Source organism: Mauremys reevesii, linkage group 7 (genome assembly GCF_016161935.1).
Source record: "Mauremys reevesii isolate NIE-2019 linkage group 7, ASM1616193v1, whole genome shotgun sequence".
Lineage (NCBI taxonomy): Eukaryota > Metazoa > Chordata > Testudines > Geoemydidae > Mauremys > Mauremys reevesii.
Genome location: NC_052629.1, coordinates 105834233 through 105858370, shown reverse-complemented (window position 1 = coordinate 105858370; position 24138 = coordinate 105834233). Strand labels below are relative to the sequence as shown.

The 24138-nt window shown below is 43.5% G+C and overlaps 1 protein-coding gene across 2 annotated transcripts; it reads left to right on the top strand.

Annotated features, from left to right (window-relative positions):
• Positions 1-9433: 9433 nt before the first annotated feature.
• KLF15 (Kruppel like factor 15) lies at positions 9434-23529 on the top strand. Of its 2 annotated transcripts, none has more exons than XM_039482862.1 (3): positions 9434-9788; positions 14660-15767; positions 23189-23529. In XM_039482862.1, the coding sequence occupies exons 2-3, from the start codon at positions 14725-14727 to the stop codon at positions 23355-23357; spliced, it is 1212 nt and encodes a 403-aa protein (XP_039338796.1). In that variant the 5' UTR covers positions 9434-9788; positions 14660-14724; the 3' UTR covers positions 23358-23529. The 2 variants fall into 2 exon arrangements, with proteins under 2 accessions (XP_039338796.1, XP_039338795.1); XM_039482861.1 differs by lacking the exon at positions 9434-9788 and adding an exon at positions 11170-11442.
• The last annotated feature ends 609 nt before the right edge of the window (positions 23530-24138 follow it).

Below are 24138 nucleotides of genomic sequence, written 5' to 3'. Positions count from 1 at the left end.
TCACAGAGTAGTGAATGCATGCTTGGTGCTCAAAAAAGTAATGATGAAATAAACCACATTAATTCTAAGAGGAATTGCAGTAATAATAAACAATAAATTACTCCAATAAAGTATGAAATCAGTCCCCCTGAGTTATTCAATTGTTTTCAGTGAATTGATTGCCCAGTGGGTTAACAGTCCTGAAGTCTCTGTCTCTTAGAGGAGGCTCTGAAGCAAAAGCCTCAGATCTGAACATCCTGAATTCTGGGGAAGTTCAAGACTGCAATTCAGGCCTATTCCTCCTGTTTAGATGACCCTCCTAAGAGATTCAGCACAGCTTCCAATTCTGCTTCACACTTTAGCTTCAACCTGGACCAGGCGAGGTCAGATCTCCAGGTGAGCGAGGAATTCAGTTTCCTTGTCCATCCAGTGTTTGGCCTCTCCACTGAGGCTAGGGCTAATCAGTGTCAGTTGCAATGCTGTTTTTTGACCAGATGTGGCCACACAAACTGGACCAATGTTTTTTGCATCTTGGACTGAGGTGAGACACTCTGCACCTTATTTGCCAACCCCTGGAGTTATTCTTACCATTCCTCACTTTAATGTGAGTCCACAAAGAACAGCCAGACAGGCAGCTCTTTTCTTGAAAATATTTAAACTTTCTTGGGAAGTCCAGGAAAATCAGTTTCCCACTTAATACCAAGCCCAGTGTTGGCAATGCAGAATGGACACAGTGCAGTCATGGCTGCTCAGTCCAGTAAACTGTGTTTCCAAATCCACCGGCCTCTTCCCAGTTTGCAAAAAGAATCAATTCCCCCAACTACCCCAAAGGGATCCTAAACACATGTGACTAGGTCTGGCATATTCTATCCAGGAGAGGGCAGGGAAGCACAGCTTATTACAGACTCACTACTGAACAGGAATCAGCTATCTCAGTGAGATTGTTCCTTCACATCTTCCAGTCTACTCGGCTTTCCTCAACACAATAGAGTTAGTTAGTTGATATAGGCATTGTATAAAAATCCCCCTAAAGTGGTTGCAAATGAGTTTGCAACTCTTACATCCACTCCTGAGCTCATTTTCACAAAGGATTGTTCTGACCAGGGCTGGTCTATTAACTGTTAGTTATGCTTTTTTCGTTCCCTCTTGCATTGGGCCTTACCAGTTACATGGAGAAATGGTTCTAGTGCTGCTTGGGAACCAAAAGCTCAAAGAGTTCAGGCTCAGTTTGACATCACTTCAAGTTCAATTCAACAGCGCCAGTGTCAGAACGTTTCCGCCATTGCTTTAGAAATGGATCCATGTCACTGAGAAGGGCATAAGGACCCAATTTTGCTCTCAGATACACCTATGGAACTTGCATTGAAGCAAAGGAGGGTTTTGTGCATGCAGATATGGGGGCAGAACTGTGCCTAATGTACACCCAGGAAAAAATAGCATCTAGACATTTTGCTCTGATTGTCTCTCTCAGCATCTGAATAAACAAAGCATTTGGGAAACGAAGAACCTTTGCCCAGCTCCCAAGCCTCTTTGATTTTCCAGAGGGCGCCAATATAACAAGCTGAAATGGGCTTCTTCCTTCATGTCTCCCTCTGGGCCTGTGACTCAGACTCCAAAAGGCAACATCGTTTCCAAACCAGCAAAATAAAATAAAATAATAGAATGCTGCCCCTGCAGCACTGATGCCCTTGTGAGGCCAAAGAAATTTGGCCCTGCGGTTACTGTTGCTATTTCCACCTTGTACTGCAATACTGCAGCAGAGAATAAACATATTCTTTGTGTCAATATTACTGAAGCACTAAGAGGACTTGCAGTTCTTATCTGCTAACGTTCAAGGACTGCAAATTAATGTGATCACAACATCATTGCTGTGCTGGAGGGCTTAACAGTTTTCCATTATTAATCCACTTTATAGCTAGGTTCCAGGATTGAAAAAAAATATGTCTTGGTGCTGAAAAATGATCCACAAGATCTCAGCTGGGGAGACCTATTTATTTTGCAGAACATAGAAAGTATTGATTTGGGAACTTTTAAGTTACAAAAGTCCCAAATAAAATCTGAACATTTTTCAGCCTGATTGTTTTGTGCTTTTGTCATGGAAAAAGCGGCTGTGATTCATAAATCACATATAAATGTGTGGGTAATTGATCCAGCATGAGGACCCTTTGTTCTGCTAAATGGCCATTTGCTTCAATTGCTTTTTAGGCATTTGCTGCATTGGCAAGTGGGAAACAGCTGGGGCTGGGAATATGGCAGAAGCAAAATGCGCAACTTTTAGAATTTGTCTACACTACAGAGCGTTGGTTGTCAAGGCCTCCTACTTTAGACTCAGAGAAAGTATAGCCATTCTGCATGCTATCTCCCCAAAATGCATTATCTATGGAAGCCCTTGTGTCAACGTAGTTGCATCTACACCAGGGATTTACCAGCGTAGCTCTGTCGGCTAGGGGATGTGGGTTTTGTTCACAGCCCGAGCCGACATAACTGTGCTAGCAACACTTGGCTGAGTAGACCAGGACCAGGAATCCAAGGAAACTACCTTGCTCAACAGTGACCTCTCTGGTTGACCATTGTTCAAGTTCAAAAACCATCCTCTCCAGTCCCCCCAAAACTGGAAAGTTGGTGATTGTAACGCAATACTTCGAGAATACTCACAGCTTACACACATGCATGGTAAACCTGTTGAAAGACAGAAGAAAAGCAGTCCACGTACAAACTGGCATGTTTAGCAATATGCAGACACAGCCAAAAAAAATCACACTTCAAGGACAACTCCTGACTGCAAGCAGTGCTTAACTTTTGCCAGGGCTGAGCCCCAGTACCTCTAAGGTTGACAGTTCATATCCCCAGCACCTCAGGGCTTGCTGCATCAGTTATGAATGTAAAAAAATTTGCTTGAGTCCCAGCACTAATTGCTTGAGGCGAGCCCTGGCACCTCTTTCGTTACAAATTAAGCACCAATTGCAGGGAAGGGGCCAGAAAACCGCACCAATCCTTTTAAAAAAAGGTTCAATCTCTACTTCCATGATTCTGTGATACATTAGCACTGAGGAAATTTAGACCACAGATTAACTTTTAGAACATGTGATCCTATCATCTGTGTGTCTGTCTGTGGGTATGTCTTCACTACCCGCCAGATCAGCGGGTAGTGATCGATCCAGCGGGGATCGATTTATCACATCTAGCCTAGATGCGATAAATCAACCCCCCAAGTGCTCTCCCATCGACTCCTGTACTCCAGCGCCGCAAGAGGCACAAGCAGAGTCGATGGGGGAGTGGCAGCAGTCAACTTACCGGAGTGTCTTCACCGCGGTAAGTCAATCTAAGTACGTCTACTTGAGCTATGTTATTCACGTAGCTGAAGTTGCGTAACTTAGATCGATCCCTCCCCCAGTGTAGACCAGGGCTATATGTTTGTCTAGGCATTTATACCACACTTATCACCAAAGACTGTGACACTCCAGGGAGGAAGGGGTGAAATGAGGAAATTTGCCAAATAAAATCTACATTTTAAAAAAAAGGTGAAAGAATTGCAAAACCAGTAATCTTTTCAATCAAAGATCATCCAACCCCAAGTCCCAGGTGCAGTGATCATGACTGTTACCTGTTTTCTTGTCATTCCCCATTGTGCTATGGAGGTGCGGAGGGAAACATAACTGATCCGTGATGTTTGCGTAATGGAACAGCTATTGCATGTATACAGAAACACCACACCTGCCTTTTTACTTCACGTTGGATTTAACTTCACGCTAGTCACATATTTCTGTTCACAGGGAATGGGCACGATTCTGTGTTGGTTTCTGCCCTTTGGCTACAATCACATGCTCTCATTAAGTCCAAGTCACTGTGAACTTCAGTGGAGTTGCACAGGTTACTGCAGTGGTGGATTTGTCTCATTATCATCAAGACAAACTAAAGGTCCAATCTTAGTCACTACTCAGGCAAAACTCCTATTGACTTCAGTGGGAGTTTTATTTAAAGAAGAACAGAAGGTTCCAGGCCTAATACATTAAAACAAGCATGAAATTGACACCTGCACAGAGGGCAAGCGCAAGACCTATGAACCACTTAAATTCCATTTAGGTGGAAGTCTGGCTCTCTACACAGTGGTGAATTTCACACAATGTCAGCAAATAATTATTAATAGTATTATAGTATTTATGTGCAATTACATGTGCTTTGGAGGATGGGATTAAAATTCAAAATGATCTGGACAAACTGGAGAAATGGTCTGAAGTAAATAGGATGAAATTCAATAAGGACAAATGCAAAGTACTCCATTTATGAAGGAACAATCACTTGCACATGTACTAAATGGGAAATGACTGCCTAGGAAGGAGTACTGCAGAAAGGGCTCTGGGTGTCATAGTGGATCACAAACTAAATATGAGTCAGCAGTGTAACACTGTTGCAAAAAAAGCAAACATCATTCTGGGATGTATTAGCAGGAGTGTTGTAACAGGACACAAGAAGTAATTCTTCCCCTCTACTCCACACTGATAAGGCTTCAGCTGCAGTATTGTGTCCAGTTCTGGGAGCCACATTTCAGGAAAGATGTGGACATATTGGAGAAAGTCCAGAGGAGAGCAACAAAAGTGATTAAAGGTCTAGAAAACATGATGTGTGAAGGAAGATGGAAAAAGTTAGGTTTGTTTAGTCTGGAGAAGAAAAGACTGAGGGGAGACATTATAACAGTTTTCAATAAAAGGTTGTTACAAGGAGGAGGATAAAAAATTGTCCTCCTTAACCTCTGAGAAGCAATGGGCTTAAACTGCAGCAAGGGCGGTTTAGGTTGAACATTAGGAAAAACTTCCTAACTGTCAGCGTAGTTAAGTACAGGAACAAATTACAAAGTCCTACCTTGAGTGCAGGCGACTGGACTAGATGACCTCTCAAGGTCCTTTCTAGTCCTACAATTCTATGAGTCTATAAAGGAGTCAAACTCCATATGATCCCTTGTATAAAGAAACCCTAAAGGCCAAAATCAACATATAGCCACTCTTTAATTAAAGCAACAATAGAAACTTCGGATAGCGTCTTTAGAAAGCCAAGCCCATACCCATCACCTCTAATATCCATAGTAGATAATATAAAATGTAACCCCACTAAAAGCCTGGGAAATTTTGACATTTGAGAACTTACAGCTATATCAAAATTCAGCCAGCTGTTTAGAGAGAAAATATTTATATTACTTGATGAAATAAAACTTGCAAAAGACACCAAAATTCTATTATATCAATGTCTGCAACAGACATTTTTCAACCTCCCTCCACCAAGGCAAACCAAAGTAGAAAATAGATGGAATTTGAAAAATTACTCACTCTATCGATTCTACATACAGGCTTACTTTCTGTTCTATACAAAGTAATCTCTAGCTGTTACTTAGAGGAAATAATTAGGTTCATGAAAAGTTGGAAAGTTGATGTAGCATAGACACCAAAACTGAGGAATGGGAGAACAAATGGAGCTATAGTCCCTACACTTCAACAAACACATTAATCAAAAATTACATTAAAAATCTGTATCAGTGGTACTTAATTCCTCATAAAATTAAATGAATTTATAGTACAAGGACAGGCAAATTCTGGAGAGCATGTAATGAAATGGGGGGATTTCTCCAGGTATGTTAGACGTGCCCACAAATTAAGACATTTTGGAAAGTTGTAAAAGAGAACTTGGTGTTAGCTGTCAGAAAACTCCTTAGTATTTTTATTAAATTGTCCTGAAAATCCTACATCTTATAAAAGTCATAAAGAACTGATCACTCATCTCCTGGCTGCCACTAGAATTACTCCTATAAGGTGGTGGAAGAGGAGTGACTCCCCTAAAACTATTAACTGGCATCAAAAAGTGTGGGAAATTCCGGAACTAGAAACACTCTCTTATCAAGTCAGAGATCTACAGGAGACAAGCAAAAATATATATATAACTACTTAGAAGTCTGGTAGAACTTTCTGAAATTTGCTGGAAGAGGGTCATCGCCTGCCATCAAACCTGATAGCTTGAGAACATTTTGAATCCTAAGGAATCAAGAAACCCCTTCAACAAGTGTCAAAATTAAACTCAAAATCAAGATATTAAAGTAAGGAAAATAGGAGGAAGAAGGAGAAAAGCATGATATTGTGTAGAGGTTTGACAGGACAACAAAGTACTGTAACAGATTGTGTATATAAATGTAAGAAGAAGAAAAGTTTGGACCTAAACATGAGATAATGAAAGCTTTTAACTAACACTACCAACTGATAAGACAGAAAAGGAAGACAACGTAGAAAAGCATCAACCACAATATGTGATCCGTAGCACTAAGTTGAAGAAAGCGCCAGGTAGCAGGTCTCATCAATACAACTTTAGGGACTTCTATAGGCCAATTTATAATTGTGTGTTTGTGTATATACAAAGTGTATTTCTATTAATGTTGTAGGATAAGGTTTATAAGATTGCTGTTATAAAAGAATGGATCTGTTAATAAAATAAAGGAATCATCTTTAGCATGTGGAGGACAGTCCTGAAAGTCCTCTAATGCGTCCCCATCCTTATATTTCAGTCATAATGATGCTAAAATTAAGGCTCTAATAAAGAACACTTGATTTTGGTTGTTCCTAAGATATTAATTACAGTGTGTGTGAATTTCACATCTGTGCAGTGGGGTCCGCAGGAGTCCTATTTAAGTCCCACTTGGATCCTATTTTGAGGTCTTGGAACTTAGATGGTGCAAAAGCATTGTTCCTGTTCCCTTTGCATGGTGGTGTATTTCACCCATTGTCAAGCAGTATAGCACCTGAATTTAAAGTAAACAATGAAGTAGGGAATTTGCAAAGTCTAATGTGGATAAAAATATTTGAGGCCAGATTCTTGGCTGATGTAACTCCATTGCATTTAGCCCTTGATATTTTCACATATATCTAACCTATATCAAGTGTGTGCGTGTGTGTGTATGTACTATTCATTGAAATGTGTATATGTGTGTGTGTCTGTGTGTATTCTTTTTTTCCAATGAAAACACTTTTTTTTTTAAATTTAAACCTACCCCTGCAATGTTGGAAACTGAAACACAGATGTATGTGTGCAGAACAGCTGGAAAATGAAAGACTTCAGTTTAGTTTCACTGGGTAAACTGGTGACATGCAAAAAAACTAAACCAAACCAACCAGAAGGAAAACTGATCATAAATGATGAAAAAAATTGATTTTTTTCACTTTTAACAATGTATTATAATCCTATTAGTAACAAAAATAAGTATTCTTTAAAACTCTTCCTTTGAATCCTTCTAGCTCCCCTCCCTACCTGTTTTCGCCACAAGTTTAATCTTCTTATCTTCACATAGAATCATAGAATCATAGAATTCAAGATCAGAAGGGACCATTATGATCATCTAGTCTGACCTCCTGCAAGATGCAGGCCACATAAGCTGATCCACCCACTTCTGAACTAATTCACTCCCTTGACTCTGCTGTTGAATGCTCCAAATCATGATTTAAAGACTTCAAGTAGCAGATAATCCACCAGCAAGCGACCCCTGCCCCATGCTTCGGAGGAAGGCGAAAAACCTCCAGGGCCACTGCCAATCTACCCTGGAGGAAAATTCCTTCCCGACCCCAAATATGGCAATCAGCTGAACCCCGAGCATGTGGGCAAGACTCTCCAGCCAGACCCTCTGGAAAAGGCTAACAATATCCCAACATTGACCCTTTGTACTAATTACCAGTGTGGCACGTTATTGACCTATTGACTAAACCCGTTATCCTATCATACCATCCCCTCCATAAACTTATCCAGCTTAATCTTAAAGTCATGGAGGTCCTTCGCCCCCACTGTTTCTCTCTGTAGGCTGTTCCAGAATTGCACTCCTCTGATGGTTAGAAACCTTCGTCTAATTTCAAGCCTAAATTTCCTGACTGACAGGTTTACTGCAGTGGTGGATTTGTCTCATTATCATCAAGACAAACTAAAGGTCCAATCTTAGTCACTACTCAGGCAAAATTCCTATTGACTTCAGTTGGAGTTTTATTTAAAGAAGAACAGAAGGTTCCAGGCCTAATACATTAAAACAAGCATGAAATTGACACCTGCACAGACGGCAAGCACAAGACTGGCTCTCTACACAGTGGTGAATTTCACCCAATGTCAGCAAATATTTATTAAAAAATATTTATCACCTTCAGCTTCTAGGTTCTGCATAGCTCCACTCCTCTCTGACCTGATTTTTTATCACATCATACCTTGCCCTCTCCTCTTCCCTAATGATGCCAGCCTCTGTGCATTATCCACCCACCCACCCCTACATACAGCTGGCTCCATGTCTTCTTCTACCCCACCCTTCTGATTAGGATATCTTCCCAGCAATTGTGCACCAAGCCTTTATCCTGTGTCCATTCATATGCTCCTTCTGAGATGCTCCCAAGAAATGAGTCAGCAAGAGCAATTTCCCACTGTGTTCTCTCTGTTCTGTGTCTGTGTTGTCTTATTTAAACTATAATCTCTTCAAAGTAGGGACTGTCTGTATTTTGTGCCTGACACAAGGCTGAGCAGATTATTGGCAGGCACTTAAAAACAATTGAGTGGAAGGATGGTCTGGTAGTTAAGGCTGGGACTCAGGAGATCTGGCTTTAAATCCTACCTCTACCACAGACTTTCTGTTCCACCTTGAGCAAGTGGCTTAATCTCTCTGTGCCTTGGTTTCCCCATCTGTCAAACAGGGATAATCAAGCTTCCTTCTCAGATCCTTTTTCCTGCCTTGTCTATTTAGGAGATAAGCTCATTGGGGGCAGTGACTGTCCCTTGGTATGTGTTTCCACAGCACAGAACAACACAGTTGGGCTTTGATATTGGTGATATTTAATGCAAATAATTGAGAGTATTTGTTGCTGTGATTAATCATTTTAAATGTGTTAAAACACCTTTGCTAAAAACGGATCAACATTTTGTTGAAAATAATTGAATCGGGTTCAGTGCATGTTTGTCCTGCATCCTTTCCGAACAGCAGCATCCCAGGGCCCATCAGAAACCAAGGACAGAGAAGGCAAGACGTAAAGAAAGGGAAATGGATTCAGATCCATTCATAAGACTGGCAGGTGTCTTGAACATTTCCAGCTTTGGAGACTACAGTGCCACTCCAACCATCCTCCTACACGCCCCCACCAACCCAAACCGAGCCCTGTTAGAGAAAAAATTCTCCATGTGGTTTCTTCCAGGTTTTGCAGTCCTCAAAATATATGTCTCTCTCTCTCATTCACATGATCTTCACTGTCATGGCTCAGAGATGGAGTAAGCAGGGAAGCAGCCAAACATTCCTGCCTGAGCTTGGTTGGCTGTGATACAGAACAGGAGGGGCAGGCAGGAGGCGGAGGGGAAGGCAGAGGCAGAGAGAGGATTGGGTGCCAGATGCTTCCATTGACGACAAAACCCTCCGGCCAGCCCCTTTGCTTCTGCTTTGGCCAATGATGTGAGCGGTTTTGGTCGAGCCTCTTTCAAGCCTTCCCCTGCCTTCAGTGTGATAACCTCCCTGGCAGTCATGTGACGGGGATATAGTACTACGCTAGGGGAGCTAAAGGACACATCAGCAGCCCTGCCACTGCTGTTGCAAATCGGGACCCTGCCTCCAGGCAGTTTTCAAGGACAACGTTTACCAAGCGGCCAGGCCCCCTCCTTAGGAGCGCTGTGGGGTTTGGTGATAGATTGCTGGGGCGTTGCGCTGGTTCTGAATGCCACGAGGAGCTGCTGCCCGCTGGGATATTGCTTGCCTTTGATCCGGGGTGTTTTTGGTGGGGTTTTTTTTTTTGGTGTGTGTGTGTCTGTGCAGAAAAGTTCAGGTAAGGAGCAAAGACACGTTTCTCACCCGCAGGGCGGGGGCAGGACCGTGTCCCGTAGCGTAGAGCGCCCTGCCCGCATGGGGCTGCGGGCCGGGTTAGCACGGCCCGCCGGGGCGCCTGGAGCCCCGGGGTCAAGGGAAGGAGATCCGGGGTGGCTGGGGGGGACGTGCTGGAGAGACGCTCTGGGGAGGGGGAAGGAGGAGAGCTGGACTTGTTGAAGTGCCGTGTGGGTGGGGGGGTCCTTCGTGCCATCCCGTCCCAATGGACTCTGGAAGATAAGACCCCACAAGCTGGCTGTATTTACACGGGCTCCTCTTTCTGCTGGGGGCGGGGGAGCTGGTCGGGCAGGAGCCGGGGCGATGTTTACAACCATATGTTGGGCGGACTGGCAGAGAAGGGACATTTCTCTCTGCCCGGCGCTGAGACCCGCTTCAGTGGCGAGACGGGGACCGGGAATCCCCCCTCTCTCAAAGCCAGGAGCCTGCCGGTCTCTGCCGATGCAATGCGGGCTCGTCCTGCGCCCCGGCATTAGAGAGCGCCCCCCCTTTGCACTCCCACCCTAGATGCGGAGGACTAGCTCTTTGCAGAAGGCTAACGAGTAGATGGCTAAAGCCCCCCCAACACACACACTCTTTTCTTTGCACGGGGGTGGCCGCACCGGGCGTTGCGATGCATGGATGTGGATTGCAGAGGTCGGTTGTTTTGTGGCTCCGGACAGGAGCAAAAGGGAGACACCCCCCCCCCGCCCCCACCCCAAAGGAGAGCAGCGGCTGCAAAGCTGAAGCGCATCTCCCCCTGGCGCGCTGGGAGGCGCGTGCCCCTCTGCCTGCAGCCCGCCCGGCCGGGGCTGCCGGAGAAGGCGCTGGTGGGGAGCAGGAGGCGGCGGCTGCGTGTGCTCTGCTCGCAGGCTGTTATGGTAATGTTGACAGGAGAAGCAGCGAGGCAGGGTTACTCTCGGTCAAGCTGAGCTCTGGGGCCGAGGAAAGGGGGGGGGGAGCAGTAGCAATGCATTGGGTTCCTTCGCTCCTTAGCCCCGCCAGGTGGGCTAAACACACCCCGGCTCTTCAGCCTTGAGTGCAAAGGAAACCCCAAATCCTGGGCTGACTCACAACCTGGCAAGGCCGAGGGGCTCTGAACTGCAGCATCCCCGCTTTCTGCCCCGTGCAACGAGTGAGTTGCGGGGGCTCCATTCACTAATGAGAAATTAGCATAGAAATGCCTGGAACGAATGTGTGATCAGCATGTGTATGCGAGCGAGGCAGCGGATTATTGTTTCCCCAGCACTGCAGCGGTTGCTGTAGATGAAAGCGTTTCCTCTTTAGGAAGGCAGGGGAAAGTGGAAGAGCTTTTCAAAAGCCTGCTTTCTCCAAAAGGGTTCTGGGGCGTTTGCAAGCTGTGGAATGAGGAAACCATGCGAGCTGGAAAGCATTCTTCTGAGCTTCCTAATAACGCTCAAAAAACAACAAGGAATCCGGTGGCACCTTAAAGACTAACAGATTTATTTGAGCATAAGCTTTCGTGGGTAAAAAACCCACTTCTTCAGATGCTAATGTAGATAACCCTCAGGCTGTCCCTTAACACCATCCCTTTAAAAGTAGCTATCACCATATCATGCTGTATCAAATGCATCCTCTCTTTAGTGCACCTCGCAGAGGTAATCCTTGGCATGACTACTCTGTATTGTAAAATGTACTGTAAGAGAGGCTCAGTACCAGGAAAATTACTTTGGAGAACTCATTTCAGTAATGCAGCTTCCAGGCTGCTAATGAGTTTTTCTATTTTAAAAATGCCTTTATATGTTAACTGGCTCCTGATTTCTTTGAAATTCAAGGCCCACAGTGTTTCAAAGTCACTTTATAGTCGGCGTTATGGCCCAATTGGAGCAGGATCAGGCCCTTACACATTTTTAATCCTCAGAGAAAAGCGATTTCCCTGGAAAATGGTTGTCAGCATATCCACGGCTGCTTAGCAAGCACCAATTGGCAAAATATGCTGTTGGTGTTATCAGTTGTGTGATATGGTATTTCCTATGATGTTGTAAACATCACCAGGAATAACAGGCTGCTAAATTTCTTCCTATCTTTCAGCAAGCCTCTGAGGCCTTGACTCCTGTAATTGTTACTCTGAAACATTGCTGTACAGGGGCATATGTGTTCCATCCTTTTATTAGCCAGTCACTAAACAGACAACTGTTAAACAGAACAATGTGACTCTGGCGTAACATGCAAGAAAACAAAGCTGAGAAGTCTTTTGAAACTTGGAGACCATAATGCTGCTGTGCACTGTTAATCAGCTGCTACATTTCACCCTAGAGGTGGCTGCATTTCAATGGCATAAGAAGAGAAGCCTCTTTTATAAATTGTTTTGGAATGTTTATGGATGCAAATGCTGTATATAAATGTTATATTTATGATATAATCATTATTTTGTATTAACCTAACTGGTTCTTGTTTCTTTTCAAATGTCTGGCTTGGGCCATATCTTTAGCCATGGTACTGAGGGTCTTTTGCCCTTTAGATTGGCAAGTAGTGTGGACATTTTGTCATTGATTTCAGTGGAAGCAAGAATGGCTTCCAGATTGAAATGGACATTTAAGAAATCTACAAAAAAACTTTTTTTTCTATGCTAAGTTTGCTGTCACTCAGATAGCGCGCACACACACACAAAATCTCTTTAGTAAAAATGTCTTGTGTGCAAAATCTTTGTGGTCACAGCAACAGCAGTGAGAGGTTAGAGCTGGAGCAACATGGGAATAGGCAGGATTTGAAGCCATCTGCCATATGGGAATGCACCCTCCCTTCTGCCCCACATTAAACTGTGGTTATCTCTGCTTTTGAGGCAAGCAAGACATTAATCAGAGAACCCTTTTTGAAAGCAATAAAAGATTCACAGAACCAGATTCTGATCTCTGTTCACTGGTCAGCTCCACTGACTTCTGTTGGAGTAATTGAATTTGCACTGAGATCAAAATCTGACTCCTAATCCCCTAGGCATATTTCAGGTATGCTGCCAATCACTTTTACCATTAGAAATGATTATAGGCTAAGGTCACAGAACATGGACACTAACCTTTGTTTGAACTTCCTCACTTTGAGCACATGTGAGTATTTCATTATCAGTTTGCAGGAACAGATGACTGACAGTGGGTGCAAACCAGGAAAATGTACAACTTGGCTTTTAATTCCCCTTTCTTCGAAATGACCACCACCCTTCTCCACACATAAACATAAATAAGGAAGCTGTAGCTTTAAGAAGTGTGTTTTTACTTCTACTTCCTGTGGAACGTTAATAGACTGATGCTGATGGAACTTGTGAAGGTTGTTGTGCACTGCATCAGCTATAGATTGAGTACACAGATTTATTTTTATTTCCTCCTACAAGACAGAGGCAATTTGCAGATCAGACAGCATAGGTGCCCTGGAGTAATAATAAATATCTCCCAGCCTTCCAAAAACTGGATGCTATTGACTATTCATGGCAAAGTGTCTCCAGCACAGCAACAGAGCCTGTGGAAAATGAGAGTGTGCAAGAAGCTTAACTGGCATTTCCTTCGTGCTAGGTCACATGCCTTCTGATTGCCTCTCTCTCTCACTCTCAAATACACCCTTATTGACAGATCAAATGCTATCTATCTCAGCAATCCACATACCTTCCACAGAGAGGCGTGCTTTATGGTGTACATATGCAGCTCAGTTTTCAGTCAGTCACCTTGAGCAGAGCAGAGGACCCAGGGCCAGTGTTCAGCAAAGTCTGCACATCTTTTATTTAGCTCCTTAAGGGTTATATCATGCAGCTGTTAAGCAGTGTTTTCTCAGACAAAACTCCCAGTTAAGATTGCTGTGCTTGAATTCAGGGCTGCAGGAATTGCATTGCTTTCGCCTAAGAGAGAACTGCAAAATAAGCATCTGAGCCTGTAGTTCTTTGTTTAAGTGAGTAGTCCCATTGACTTCAACCAGAATGCTCAAGTGAGTAAGAGGTTGAAGGATCAGGCCCATTGGCCCTACTAAATTGCGTGTGTTCAGAATATAACAAAATGCAGTCACTTGCTGTAGTCACAATGAGTTGAAATCCTACGCAAGAGCTTGGTTCCAAGTTCCCAGTTTAGAAGTTGGCACCATGTTTAGATCATCTCAAGGCTGTGTATCCAAGTGACAGGCAGCGTGGAGTGATGAGGTGACACTAGCACAATCAGCTGGCCTGCCAGCACATGGTAATTAGCCCAGCATGGTGCCAGTCTTATTAAGGGTGATGCAGGTGATGATGACGTTAGCAAACTGATTCATTACATCTGGAAAGGAAAATCTTACTAGTAAATGCTGAAGCACAATAAATATTTTTGGCTCCTAGCAGATTGGTCCTTGCTGATTAGCCTATATTTGAATAACTGAGGAAGTTAATAATAAAGTCACTGGAAAGCTATAAGATAAGAAAAGGATTGTGTTCTTTTATGGACCCAAGTTATAAACTTTATTTTTATTTGCTTTTTGGGTGGTAAAGATTTCCACACTTTTTTTTTTCATTCTCTTCTTTGGCTCTCTGTTTCATTGTCAGGCAAAAGATTATAAATGTATTTCCTCTTGCCAGTAATAGTCTGAGAAGACACTGTAAATCTAAGGAACACATAGTTGTGAAATGATTTCTGAAAGAATTCTTTTGCAAACATGTGGTGCAATCTTGGAAAATGCCAAGGCACTCAGAATCCTTTGGGGGTGATCCAGCAATATGAAAGCATGTAGCAACATGTGTTCTCAGTGAAACTGCATGCCATTGACTCTCATTTGAGCTAGAGAGATTTGTAGGTCTTCTAGTGCATGAAGGTGAATGATTAAACCTGACTTCTGACTGTCAATATTTTTGTTCCCTATATTCAGGCTTTCGCTTGAACTTTCACTGTGTGGTATATGCTGGTGGGATATCCATAACAGATTATCCAGGAATGGTGGATCATTTGCTTCCTGCTGATGAATATTTTTCATCCACAAGATCCCCTGTTGGATACTTTGGGGACATGATGCCTGGTGGGAGGTCGTATCAGATGCTGCCCTCACCTGTGTCAGAAGATGACAGCGATTCTTCAAGCTTTTGCTCTTGTTCCAGCCCTGATTCCCAGGTTCTCAGCTCTAGCTATGGAAGCACATCTAGCGCTGAAAGTCAAGATAGTATTTTAGACTATTTACTGTCCCAGGCTTCCTTGGGGAACACCCCTGCTTCTTGGTGGGACAAAAGGAGACTTCAGCCAGTAGTGAAAGAGGAATATTTCAGATTGCCTGAGTTCGCAGTGGATATGGAAGATTCTGGACCATTTCAGCCCACACTTGAGGAGATTGAGGAGTTTCTGGAAGAAAATATGGAGTTGGATCTCAAGGAAGGGCCTAAAAGTGAGACCAAGGACTTGAGAGCTTGCAGCCAAGTTTCTGTTGCTTCAGTCCAGCAAAAAGACCATCTGGTAGCTAGCGTTAATTTAAAAGAAAGTAAAAGTGAACAATCAAGTAGCTCAACAGAAGGTAGCGATGTTTCAAACGGAGCTCTATCCCTGGAAGGAGGGATACCTGTCATGCTCCAAATTCAGCCTGTACAGATCAAACAAGAGTCAAATACAAGCCCTAGTTCACAAGGACCTGCACAAGAGAATATTAAAATTGCACAGCTCCTAGTCAACATTCAAGGACAGACATTTGCACTTGTGCCGCAGATCGTTCAGTCATCCAATTTGAACTTGTCCTCTAAATTTGTCCGCATAGCTCCAGTCCCTATTGCTGCAAAGCCTATTGGGCCAGGAGGCATGATCCAGGGTCAAACGGGGATCATCATGGGCCAGAAATTTCAAAAGAACCCTGCAGCAGAACTCATTAAAATGCACAAATGTTCTTTCCCTGGCTGTACCAAGATGTACACTAAAAGCAGCCATTTGAAAGCGCACCTGAGGAGACACACAGGAGAAAAACCTTTTGCATGCACGTGGCCCGGTTGTGGATGGAGGTCAGTACTAGGATGCAGTCAGACTCTGTATCCAATAAACATATCATTCACTTGACATAATATGCCTGCCAAACAGGTTTGAACCAAGTTCATTTATAAACCATTTTGCTGTTCTCTGAAACCTGTTTGGTTGGTTTTAAAATTAAAACCACTTCTTTTAATGTTAGATAATCCAGGGACTTTGGTGCGTTGAATAGCATAGCATTACTGTTGACATTAACTGTACAAAAGTCTAAAAAAATACCCCAGTGACTGGTATTTCATTTCATAATGGCCAGATTAGACTTGCTACTGCAGGCATTGCTTTGTATATTCATTGGTCCCATTGCAGCATACCATCTCCAGTGTACCATTGATGTAAACTAGGATACACAAAGCAAATTAGGTCATTGGAACATAGTCACTTCATCACTAATACTACATGGTTGTATGTATTTGTAGATTCAGCTACATGGAGGTCAAATACAATCAATGAAGGGCTATGAATGACATACATGCTTAATAAGACCCTAATAAAATTTTAAAACATTCTAAACAATTTTGTAATTTCCAGAATAAAATACTAGCTTGGGAATGCTATCTCATTGTAGGATATGCTACTCAAATTTAATCTATGTTTATTTTATGTTCTGGTTTAGAAATATATATTAATGCCCATCCAGATGTGCTCCTGAGCGTTGTACATTTCAAAAGCAATCAGTGAAAACAATCAGAAGGGCTTGTTAAAAATTTTCTGTCAAAACTTTTCATCAGTGGAAAATTGAGTTTTTGAATAAGTAAAAATGTACACTGAATGTGTCAGCTTTCCTCAAAAGTTTTGATTATTTGTTGGAATACTGGAAACTGACAAATATTTCTTTTGTGATTAAAAAGTTGAAATTTCCCATGGAAACCCCTTCTCCTCCAGTTTTCAATCCGCTCTGGAACCCAGCCAGTTTCTTAACACTAGCAATGAAACTTCATACTCTGTGATGAAAACCAAACATCATCTCAAATCCCTCCTGTTAAATTATACCAAAAATATTTGAAAGACTTGGCAAAAGGAAAAACATCCTGTAGTGCTTTGGTGAGCAATGTGTGGTTAGGAAATGTATCACACTCATTGTGAACTGAAGAGATAACAGGAGAGACATGAGTAAAAATGCAGGTATGCGAGATATGGGATCACTAGGGATGGATGAATGTGTTTGAAAGGAAAAGATCTGAACTAGTCTGAATCTTGTCCCTTTCGTCAAACTGATACACTGAGATTTCCCCATTGCCACTAGGGCTGAGTGGATCATTTGTAGCTAATACTTCCCGTGATCAGTTTCCTCCCTTTTCTAATTCATGGAGGTTCCATGAGCAGATTGCAATTTTCCTTAATTTATTTGCTACCAACGAAATTTTTCACAAGCTTTGTTTACTTCCAGCCTTGCGATTCAAAATGAACTGAAATTTGACTGTGTCGCTCAGTTGTGATTGGTCACATAAATCACATGGCATTTTTCCATTCTCTCATTAGATGAGCATAGTCCTTTCTATCTGGCTTTCAGTATCAGTGCTTGCAGGGAGCATATTTAAGATTTGCTTTTCACTAGCATCTGTGCAAACTTAATGCTTGCTTTCCATGAGCCATGATGCTAGTGAAACTTAATTGTCCAAATTTTCACGGAAAGGGAACAAAACAAAGGGTTGAAATGTGGCCAAAATTTAATTCCTTTAAAAAGCTGAATGAATGTTTGTGGGAAATTGATTTGCAGTATTCAGCTAACCACCAGTGACAATGGTCCTGACCCAGGCATATTTGAGGTTAGAAGGTGACTTGCCAGGGCTCTGATTCTGCCTCTCTGATTCCCCATTGATTTCAGCAGTCCAAGATCAGACCTCAGGAGTCTGTTTGTGAATTGTTCTTTTGTGGATGATCTTCTGTGGATGTATCTTATGAGAACATTGGTATTTTCCAGAATGTCAGTCAAAGGTGAATGATTAGGAATATATATGCAACAATATAGTCTAATGTTCTCTTGGGTGCCTTCCATGGCGTGACACCCAAGGTGAGTTTAGCCTCTGTATGTCCATAGCCTTACAAGGGTTAAAGCCTAGTGTGAATGGTGCCTAGCAAAAGTGCCACAAGGGCAATGGAAGGGCATGTAAAGAGAAGTACTGATCCAGATGGTGAGTGCATCTAGAACCTGTAATTTAAAGAGCCAACTGCTTGGACAGCCACAACTCTTTATGGGCAGACGCCCAGTGGAGGTTAGGGATTAAATAACTTCCATACCAAAAAGGCTTGTTTCTGGCCGTTGGATGTTTTTCCAAACCCGTCATTGTGATTGCGTCTTTGCATTTAGCATGACGGAGAGCATAAGCCAGAACCCCGGATCCAAATGCCCCATAACTTTGAATGAGTTCTGATCCCAGTTTGAAATTTTTCAGCTGGGGCCCATCACTACCATAGACCAAGGAGGGGGCAGACTTTCAAAGGGGCTGTTTCCCTCTATCACACATCTCATAAGCTTGAGATTCCAGCACTCCCATGTGTTCTTCTCAGACATCAAAGTCAGAGCTGCAGTGACATACCAAAGCCAGACCCAAGTGAGCACTGAATTACACAGGCCCCTTTCATCAGTAAAGCATATTTACCTTTTCCAGAAGTTCAGGGAGAGCTGTGAGCTCACATGACTAAGTCAAGTACATCTGGAGTCTGTTCTTAGTATTATATCATCCCAAATGAATTTATACACTGAGATGCTGCTGCTGGTTTCTTCCACGTTCTTTTCCGTGTGTGTATGGTGTAGTTCTTTTTCAACAAAATGAACTTAAAATCGGTGTTCATGGAAAATAGCAATTTAGAAGAATATTGCTTGGTATAATTTGAGTCATAGCGTTTAGCTGTGGGTGGGATGGCACGGGGAGAAGCTTTTCCTTCTTCCTGTATGGGCAGAACAGTTAAACTAAAACAAACTCCCAACCAACTCTATGTAATCTTTAAGTGTAGCAAAGCAAAGTGATGGGCAAGGTTAAACTTTTGCAAGCCGCATACAGCGTGGGATTCCCAAGTTCCTTTCTGAAGCTGACCACTACTAACTTTTGCCCCTCCATCACAGAAAGCGAGAGCTGCTCTTTTCAGTCTTAGGCAGTATGCAAACAGCAGAGTACAGAAACTGCCAGTGACCCATTTCGTCCAGTATCCTGTTGTACCGGTCAGAGTATTGATCCGTGTCAGACCAGGTTACACCTTAGGTTCATCTAGGTCAGTGGCTACTGCCTGCTGCTTCTGAGAAAGGCAAAACCATGAAACTCACACCTGAATTTCAGTCTCTTATTTGGGAAATTTGGTGAAGACAGATGCAAGCGACTGCACTTTGGAAGGAAGAGTTTAAAGGGCTTGTAAACCATGGTGATGAGTGTGAGTTGGCTATAACTTCTCAGGAAGATGATCTTGGCAATGATATAGTATAGGCAAGTTGCTGGAGTTGCCTACTCAAGGCACCACAATGGCCCCAAATTGGGAATAAGATTCTTGGGGCTGATTATCATTTACACCAAGGCCCCTCTACACTGTATAAAGACGTGGCTGTGTTAAAGGAAGCTTACTGGATGAGGCTGTGTATTTCCTGAGCACGCAGTGCGTTACAGGACACAAAGAAAGTCCAGGTGCTGTAACCAAAGCAGGAGGTGGATGGTGGGAGGAGATCCCTGTGGGGATCCCCTCGCAGAGATAGATCCCTCACAACATCCTGTTAGGTAGGAGGCTTTTCCTTTCAACTTAAAAGGCCACAAGGCTCAAGCCCAAGCTTCTTGGATCCCCAGGGACACCCCGGGAGGCCAGAGGCATCCACACAGAGACCCTGTGCTTCTGCTCTGGCCCTCATCCAATGTGTTGTTTCCCCATCCCTCTACCATATTCCAGCCCCTCCTCCCTCAAATTTGCTCAGTCTCGATCCCCTGCCCTAGCTGGCATCCCCAGAATGGCATAGAGGCTTCTGCAGGGTCTTGAGGACGGGGAAAGGTGCTGTGAAAATGGTTGAGCCTTTCTTCTGCATGGGAAAGGGAGATGTGCCTGAAGAACCTCTGTGTTTGGGTCTTGCAGTCACAACGTGGGCCATTATTGTTCTTTCTTGTGTGTACCCCAGTAGCTCTCGGGATTGGGGCCGTGTTGTGGACACTGCCCCTGCCTGTTTCATAGGAGTGGTACAGAAAGGGCTCGTTGGATGCTCCCTTTCCTATAATACAAGACGAAGAAGAGCTAGGGCACACAGTGACATGTAAAAGGCAACAGAGAGAAGCTACTTTCTTAGGAAACTTCTAGTTAACTGATGGAACTGGAATGTGCAGGAGGTCAGACTAGATGATCATAATTGTGCTCTCTGAATCACCTTCTTCTCTGGGTTCCAGAGTTTTTTAAACAACATTGTAGTGAATGCCAGTTACACCAACTGCGGGGTTACTTTATTTCTGAATTCAGAGGGAAACTGTGAAGGGCTGACCCTCCCAAGTCCCTGGCAGCCTTTGAAATAAATCCCTCAGGCGGAAAATACTCTCACCTGTTCCTGAAGTGAGAATTCTAACAAGATGCAATCGCTCCCTTACAAGATAGGTCTCCCATGAGCCGAAGCTGACAGTCTGTCTAAATAGTGTGATTCAGCTCCTTGACTGAAGCCAGCAGGTAGAGTGGAAGGAAGGCAACAAACTCAGTGTCATTCTGCACTTATGGGGCTACGTTCATCCTTGGCCCATCTCCATCAAGTGCAGTGGAATTACAAGAGGGGTGAATTTGGCTCCTTGTGTTTGTGGGAGATTTCCAAACGGCCTCTGTCTTTATTTGGGAGGAGCTGTCATTTCTTAGGTGCTGGGATCATAACATTTGGGCTGGTTATTCGGAAGTGGTGCCTCTTTTGCATTTGCTACCTGCTTGAATTTGGAATTCCATCAATTTTTTTAGACTGTAAGGTGAGATGGGACCTTTACGATCATTTAGCCCGATCTCTGCGTATCGCAGGCAATAGAATTCTACCAGCTTTCCTGTTCCAACGTTTGGGTTGGTTGTTTTTGTAAACACAGGGAGAGAGAGAGGGGTTTATTTCTGTGGGCCCGGTAAGGTGATCTTTCCATGAATGCTGGGTGACAGCATTGCAACATTCTTACCTCTTCAACTAAGGGCTTCGTTATGAGGCTAAGTGTATTTTTATCATATTAACTCACATTAGCTTCCAAGGCTCACGTAACACACACATCTCTGACATATGACTCCCTCCCCTCTCCCTTGGTGCAATTGCCAGAGACCCATTGCAGTTGTCTTGCTCTGAGCTTGTTTCAGGTCCCTCCATCCCACTATTCCTTGTGTTTTATAATGATATTGACAACACAGACACCTGGATGAGGCAGCCCCTGCATCTTCCGGCTCCTGCCCCTGCCATGAGGATTGCTCTGTGTTTGTGTCTCAAGGACCTCTCTCCTGAGGTGGATTTTTCCTTCACCTGAGGAAGTGACTACCTTCCCTGGCAAACAAATCAGTTCCTTGTCCAACATGTCTGATCCCATGTCTGTCAACTTGCAACTGTGATATCTTGGCGAAGTTCTGTACTGTGTATGCTGCCCTTCCCTTTCTCGCCTGTTGAGTTTCTCTGAAAAGTTTCTGAGTCCTATGAACTCATGGTTCTTAAAGATCATTCCTTTAAGGACACTGCATCAGGGCCAGCCCAGTGAAGGAGTTTCACGAGCAGTTCATGGTCATGTCAGTGTTCCAGGCTCTGGTCATGGCTGGGTACCCACTGCTGGCAAGGGCTAGCAGTGTGAGGGAAGTGTTTGCGGGTGCAGATGGGCCCAAATTCAGCCCTGGATCACGACACTCAAGAACTTTCGGAAAGTTTGGATCTGTAGCAAAATCTAAACTATCCACTCTGTAGTGGACAGGGGAATAAAAACTTAGAATAAAAAAAAATTCCTAAATCCAAACACACCAAACGTTAGCAAAGTTTGGATCCTGACCATCAACTGGTAGCGTGGGATCATCTCTAGTTGCAATTTTTATGTATTTTCTTGCATGAAGGGTTTAGAGTATGAGCTGTAAAGTCTCTTTCCACCTGAAATGGTGCTCTTTATTTCCCCTCCAGAAATATATTATATTTACATAAGTGGTGGTGTGATGTTTTTGTTCCACAAATGCACATTTTCCCACAGGTCCTTTCCCCTATTTATTCAGCAAACACTCACGACTTCATGTATTTATTGTAAATAAACAGCTGATACCGTTTCTTGAGAACTCTTTCTGTACCACTCTTTGTTAGTGTTCTGGCAACTCACACTCATCATCTTTATTGGACGGCAGTTCTGCATGCATCCAGAAGGAACTGTCCTAGCACAACATTGTTAACACTTGGGCTCCCAGAAATAGCGCCAATCCAGCTGCTCGGTCCCAAGGATTAGCTGGTTTATCTGAGTTTAAAGTGGGCCTCTGAGATTCACGACGGCTATTTGGGGACTATTCCTTGGCAGTTGCGGGTGGGCGATGTCTAAAAATAAAATGATATTGGGGAATCTAATTTTGGTAACTGAAGGCCAAATCCTTATCTCCATTTGTACCAGTGTAAATCCGGAGTAGCTGCAGTGTGGTCAGTGGAGTCATTCTGGATTTACTCCAGTGTAACTGGGAGCAGGAATTGACAGTGAGACATTAATAGCCCTTTATTTAATCATTTGGGAGAGAAGAAGAAAGGCCAAATTCTTAGGTCGATTCAATAAGCCAAGTGGCTTCAGAGTAAGTATGGCTGACTCTGCCTGGGTAGTCCCTCACATAGTATCTGGCCACAGTCTCACAAACTAGTCGTGATTGAGGATATTGCTGTTCCTCCAGCATTCTGAGCATGCCAACGTGAGACTGGCAGAAGCCTTAGCTTTGGAGCATTGGTGGTGGTCTCTGCTCAGGAGAGGCCCAGAACTGGAGTTTAAGGAAGATGCTGTGGGTTAGAATTGATGTGCATTGGCAGAGCTTTGTGAGGTTTGGGATTGGAATAGCACGGGGTGCTGCAGGTCAGTCATGATGATGCAATAGCTGGGTTGTGTGTATGTGTAGTCAGGGATTAGGGTAAAGCTTATACACCGGTAACCCCTTTAGGACCTGTCTCCAGTCAGCGCTATCAGTTCTAATTTCCATGAGCACCAAAGAATGATGCAATGAAGTGGGTAGTGTGTTACTGCTGCCCTCTGCTGGCTAGAATGAGAACTGCTCCACTGTATGTCATGGGCCTTATACTGCTGACAGATTCTCCTTTAGCTTAAGTGTTTGGGCTTCCGCAGCAGGAGGACTTGAGTTCTATCCCCGCTGCTGCCATGAAGTTCCATGCATGCAGCATGGGCCATGGAAAAGTAACAATGACATTAAAGAATTAGCAGCAAAAATCTGAAGAGGTTTTTCTTTTCTAAACCTCTGCTTGCAGGTTCTCCAGATCAGATGAGCTCTCCCGGCACAGACGCTCCCACTCTGGAGTGAAACCTTACCAGTGTCCTGTCTGCGAGAAGAAATTTGCTCGAAGTGACCACTTATCCAAACACGTCAAGGTGCACCGGTTCCCTAGAAACAACCGCTCTGTGCGCTCAGTGAACTGATTGGTCCCGCCTACCCCTTGCCACCCGTCCATCCCGGAACAGCCGACAACAGCACTTTGCTCACTATATTTCTTGTGATAATTTATTTGTCTCCATAGAACAGTCAGCGCTGTTACTTCACACTACCGCCTCTGAATGTTTTGTGTCCTACAAACATGATTTGAGAACAAAGTTCTTTTGCGGGAGGGTGGGGTGGGTTTTTTATTAATATTATTATTATTATTATTATTATTTTATTTTATTTTCATTTCCTTCTATCTTTCCCTTTGCTGCTGCTTCTTTTTGGAAATTACAGTGTTTTATTTTTAGCTGTTTTCTGCTGCACAAGGCAAATTTATGGGCTACTTGCTGCTAGTTAATTATAGTCCTGGCATTCCTGAGGGCTTTGCTCATGTACAGGGCCATTCATTGTGAGTTTTTATTAAGCTGGTCTATTTGTCCAGTTTGGAAACAGTAAATTCCTTTTGAAATGAAAACAGCTCCTTTGTTTTTCAGTCGCCTGAGCCAAGGATTTGTGGGGGCAGGCAAAAGGAGGAGGAGGAACGGTTGGGAGGTGGGGAGTAGTGGGATTGGATTTGGTGTCCCTGATTTCGCTAACACACCATCCTTCAGTGGTCCTTGCCGTTCATAACTTGGTCGGCAAATCTGCACCCGGAAACTGGAACTGACAAGGTCTTTAAAACAAAAAACCCAAACACTCAGGCCAGATTAAATGGGCTGGAGTGAAGGCCTTTCACTATGGATCAGCGTAAACTGCCTGCATGCCTTCCATCTGATGTGG

Bases quoted from the DNA above. Each gene is read 5' to 3' on its own strand.
- KLF15 (XM_039482861.1), top strand. From the start codon at position 11,400: ATGCTGTATCAAATGCATCCTCTCTTTAGTGCACCTCGCAGAG. The intron at 11,443-14,659 runs GTAATCCTTGGC...CCCTATATTCAG, and splicing joins CTTTAGTGCACCTCGCAGAG to GCTTTCGCTTGAACTTTCAC. The intron at 15,768-23,188 runs GTCAGTACTAGG...CTCTGCTTGCAG, and splicing joins TGGCCCGGTTGTGGATGGAG to GTTCTCCAGATCAGATGAGC.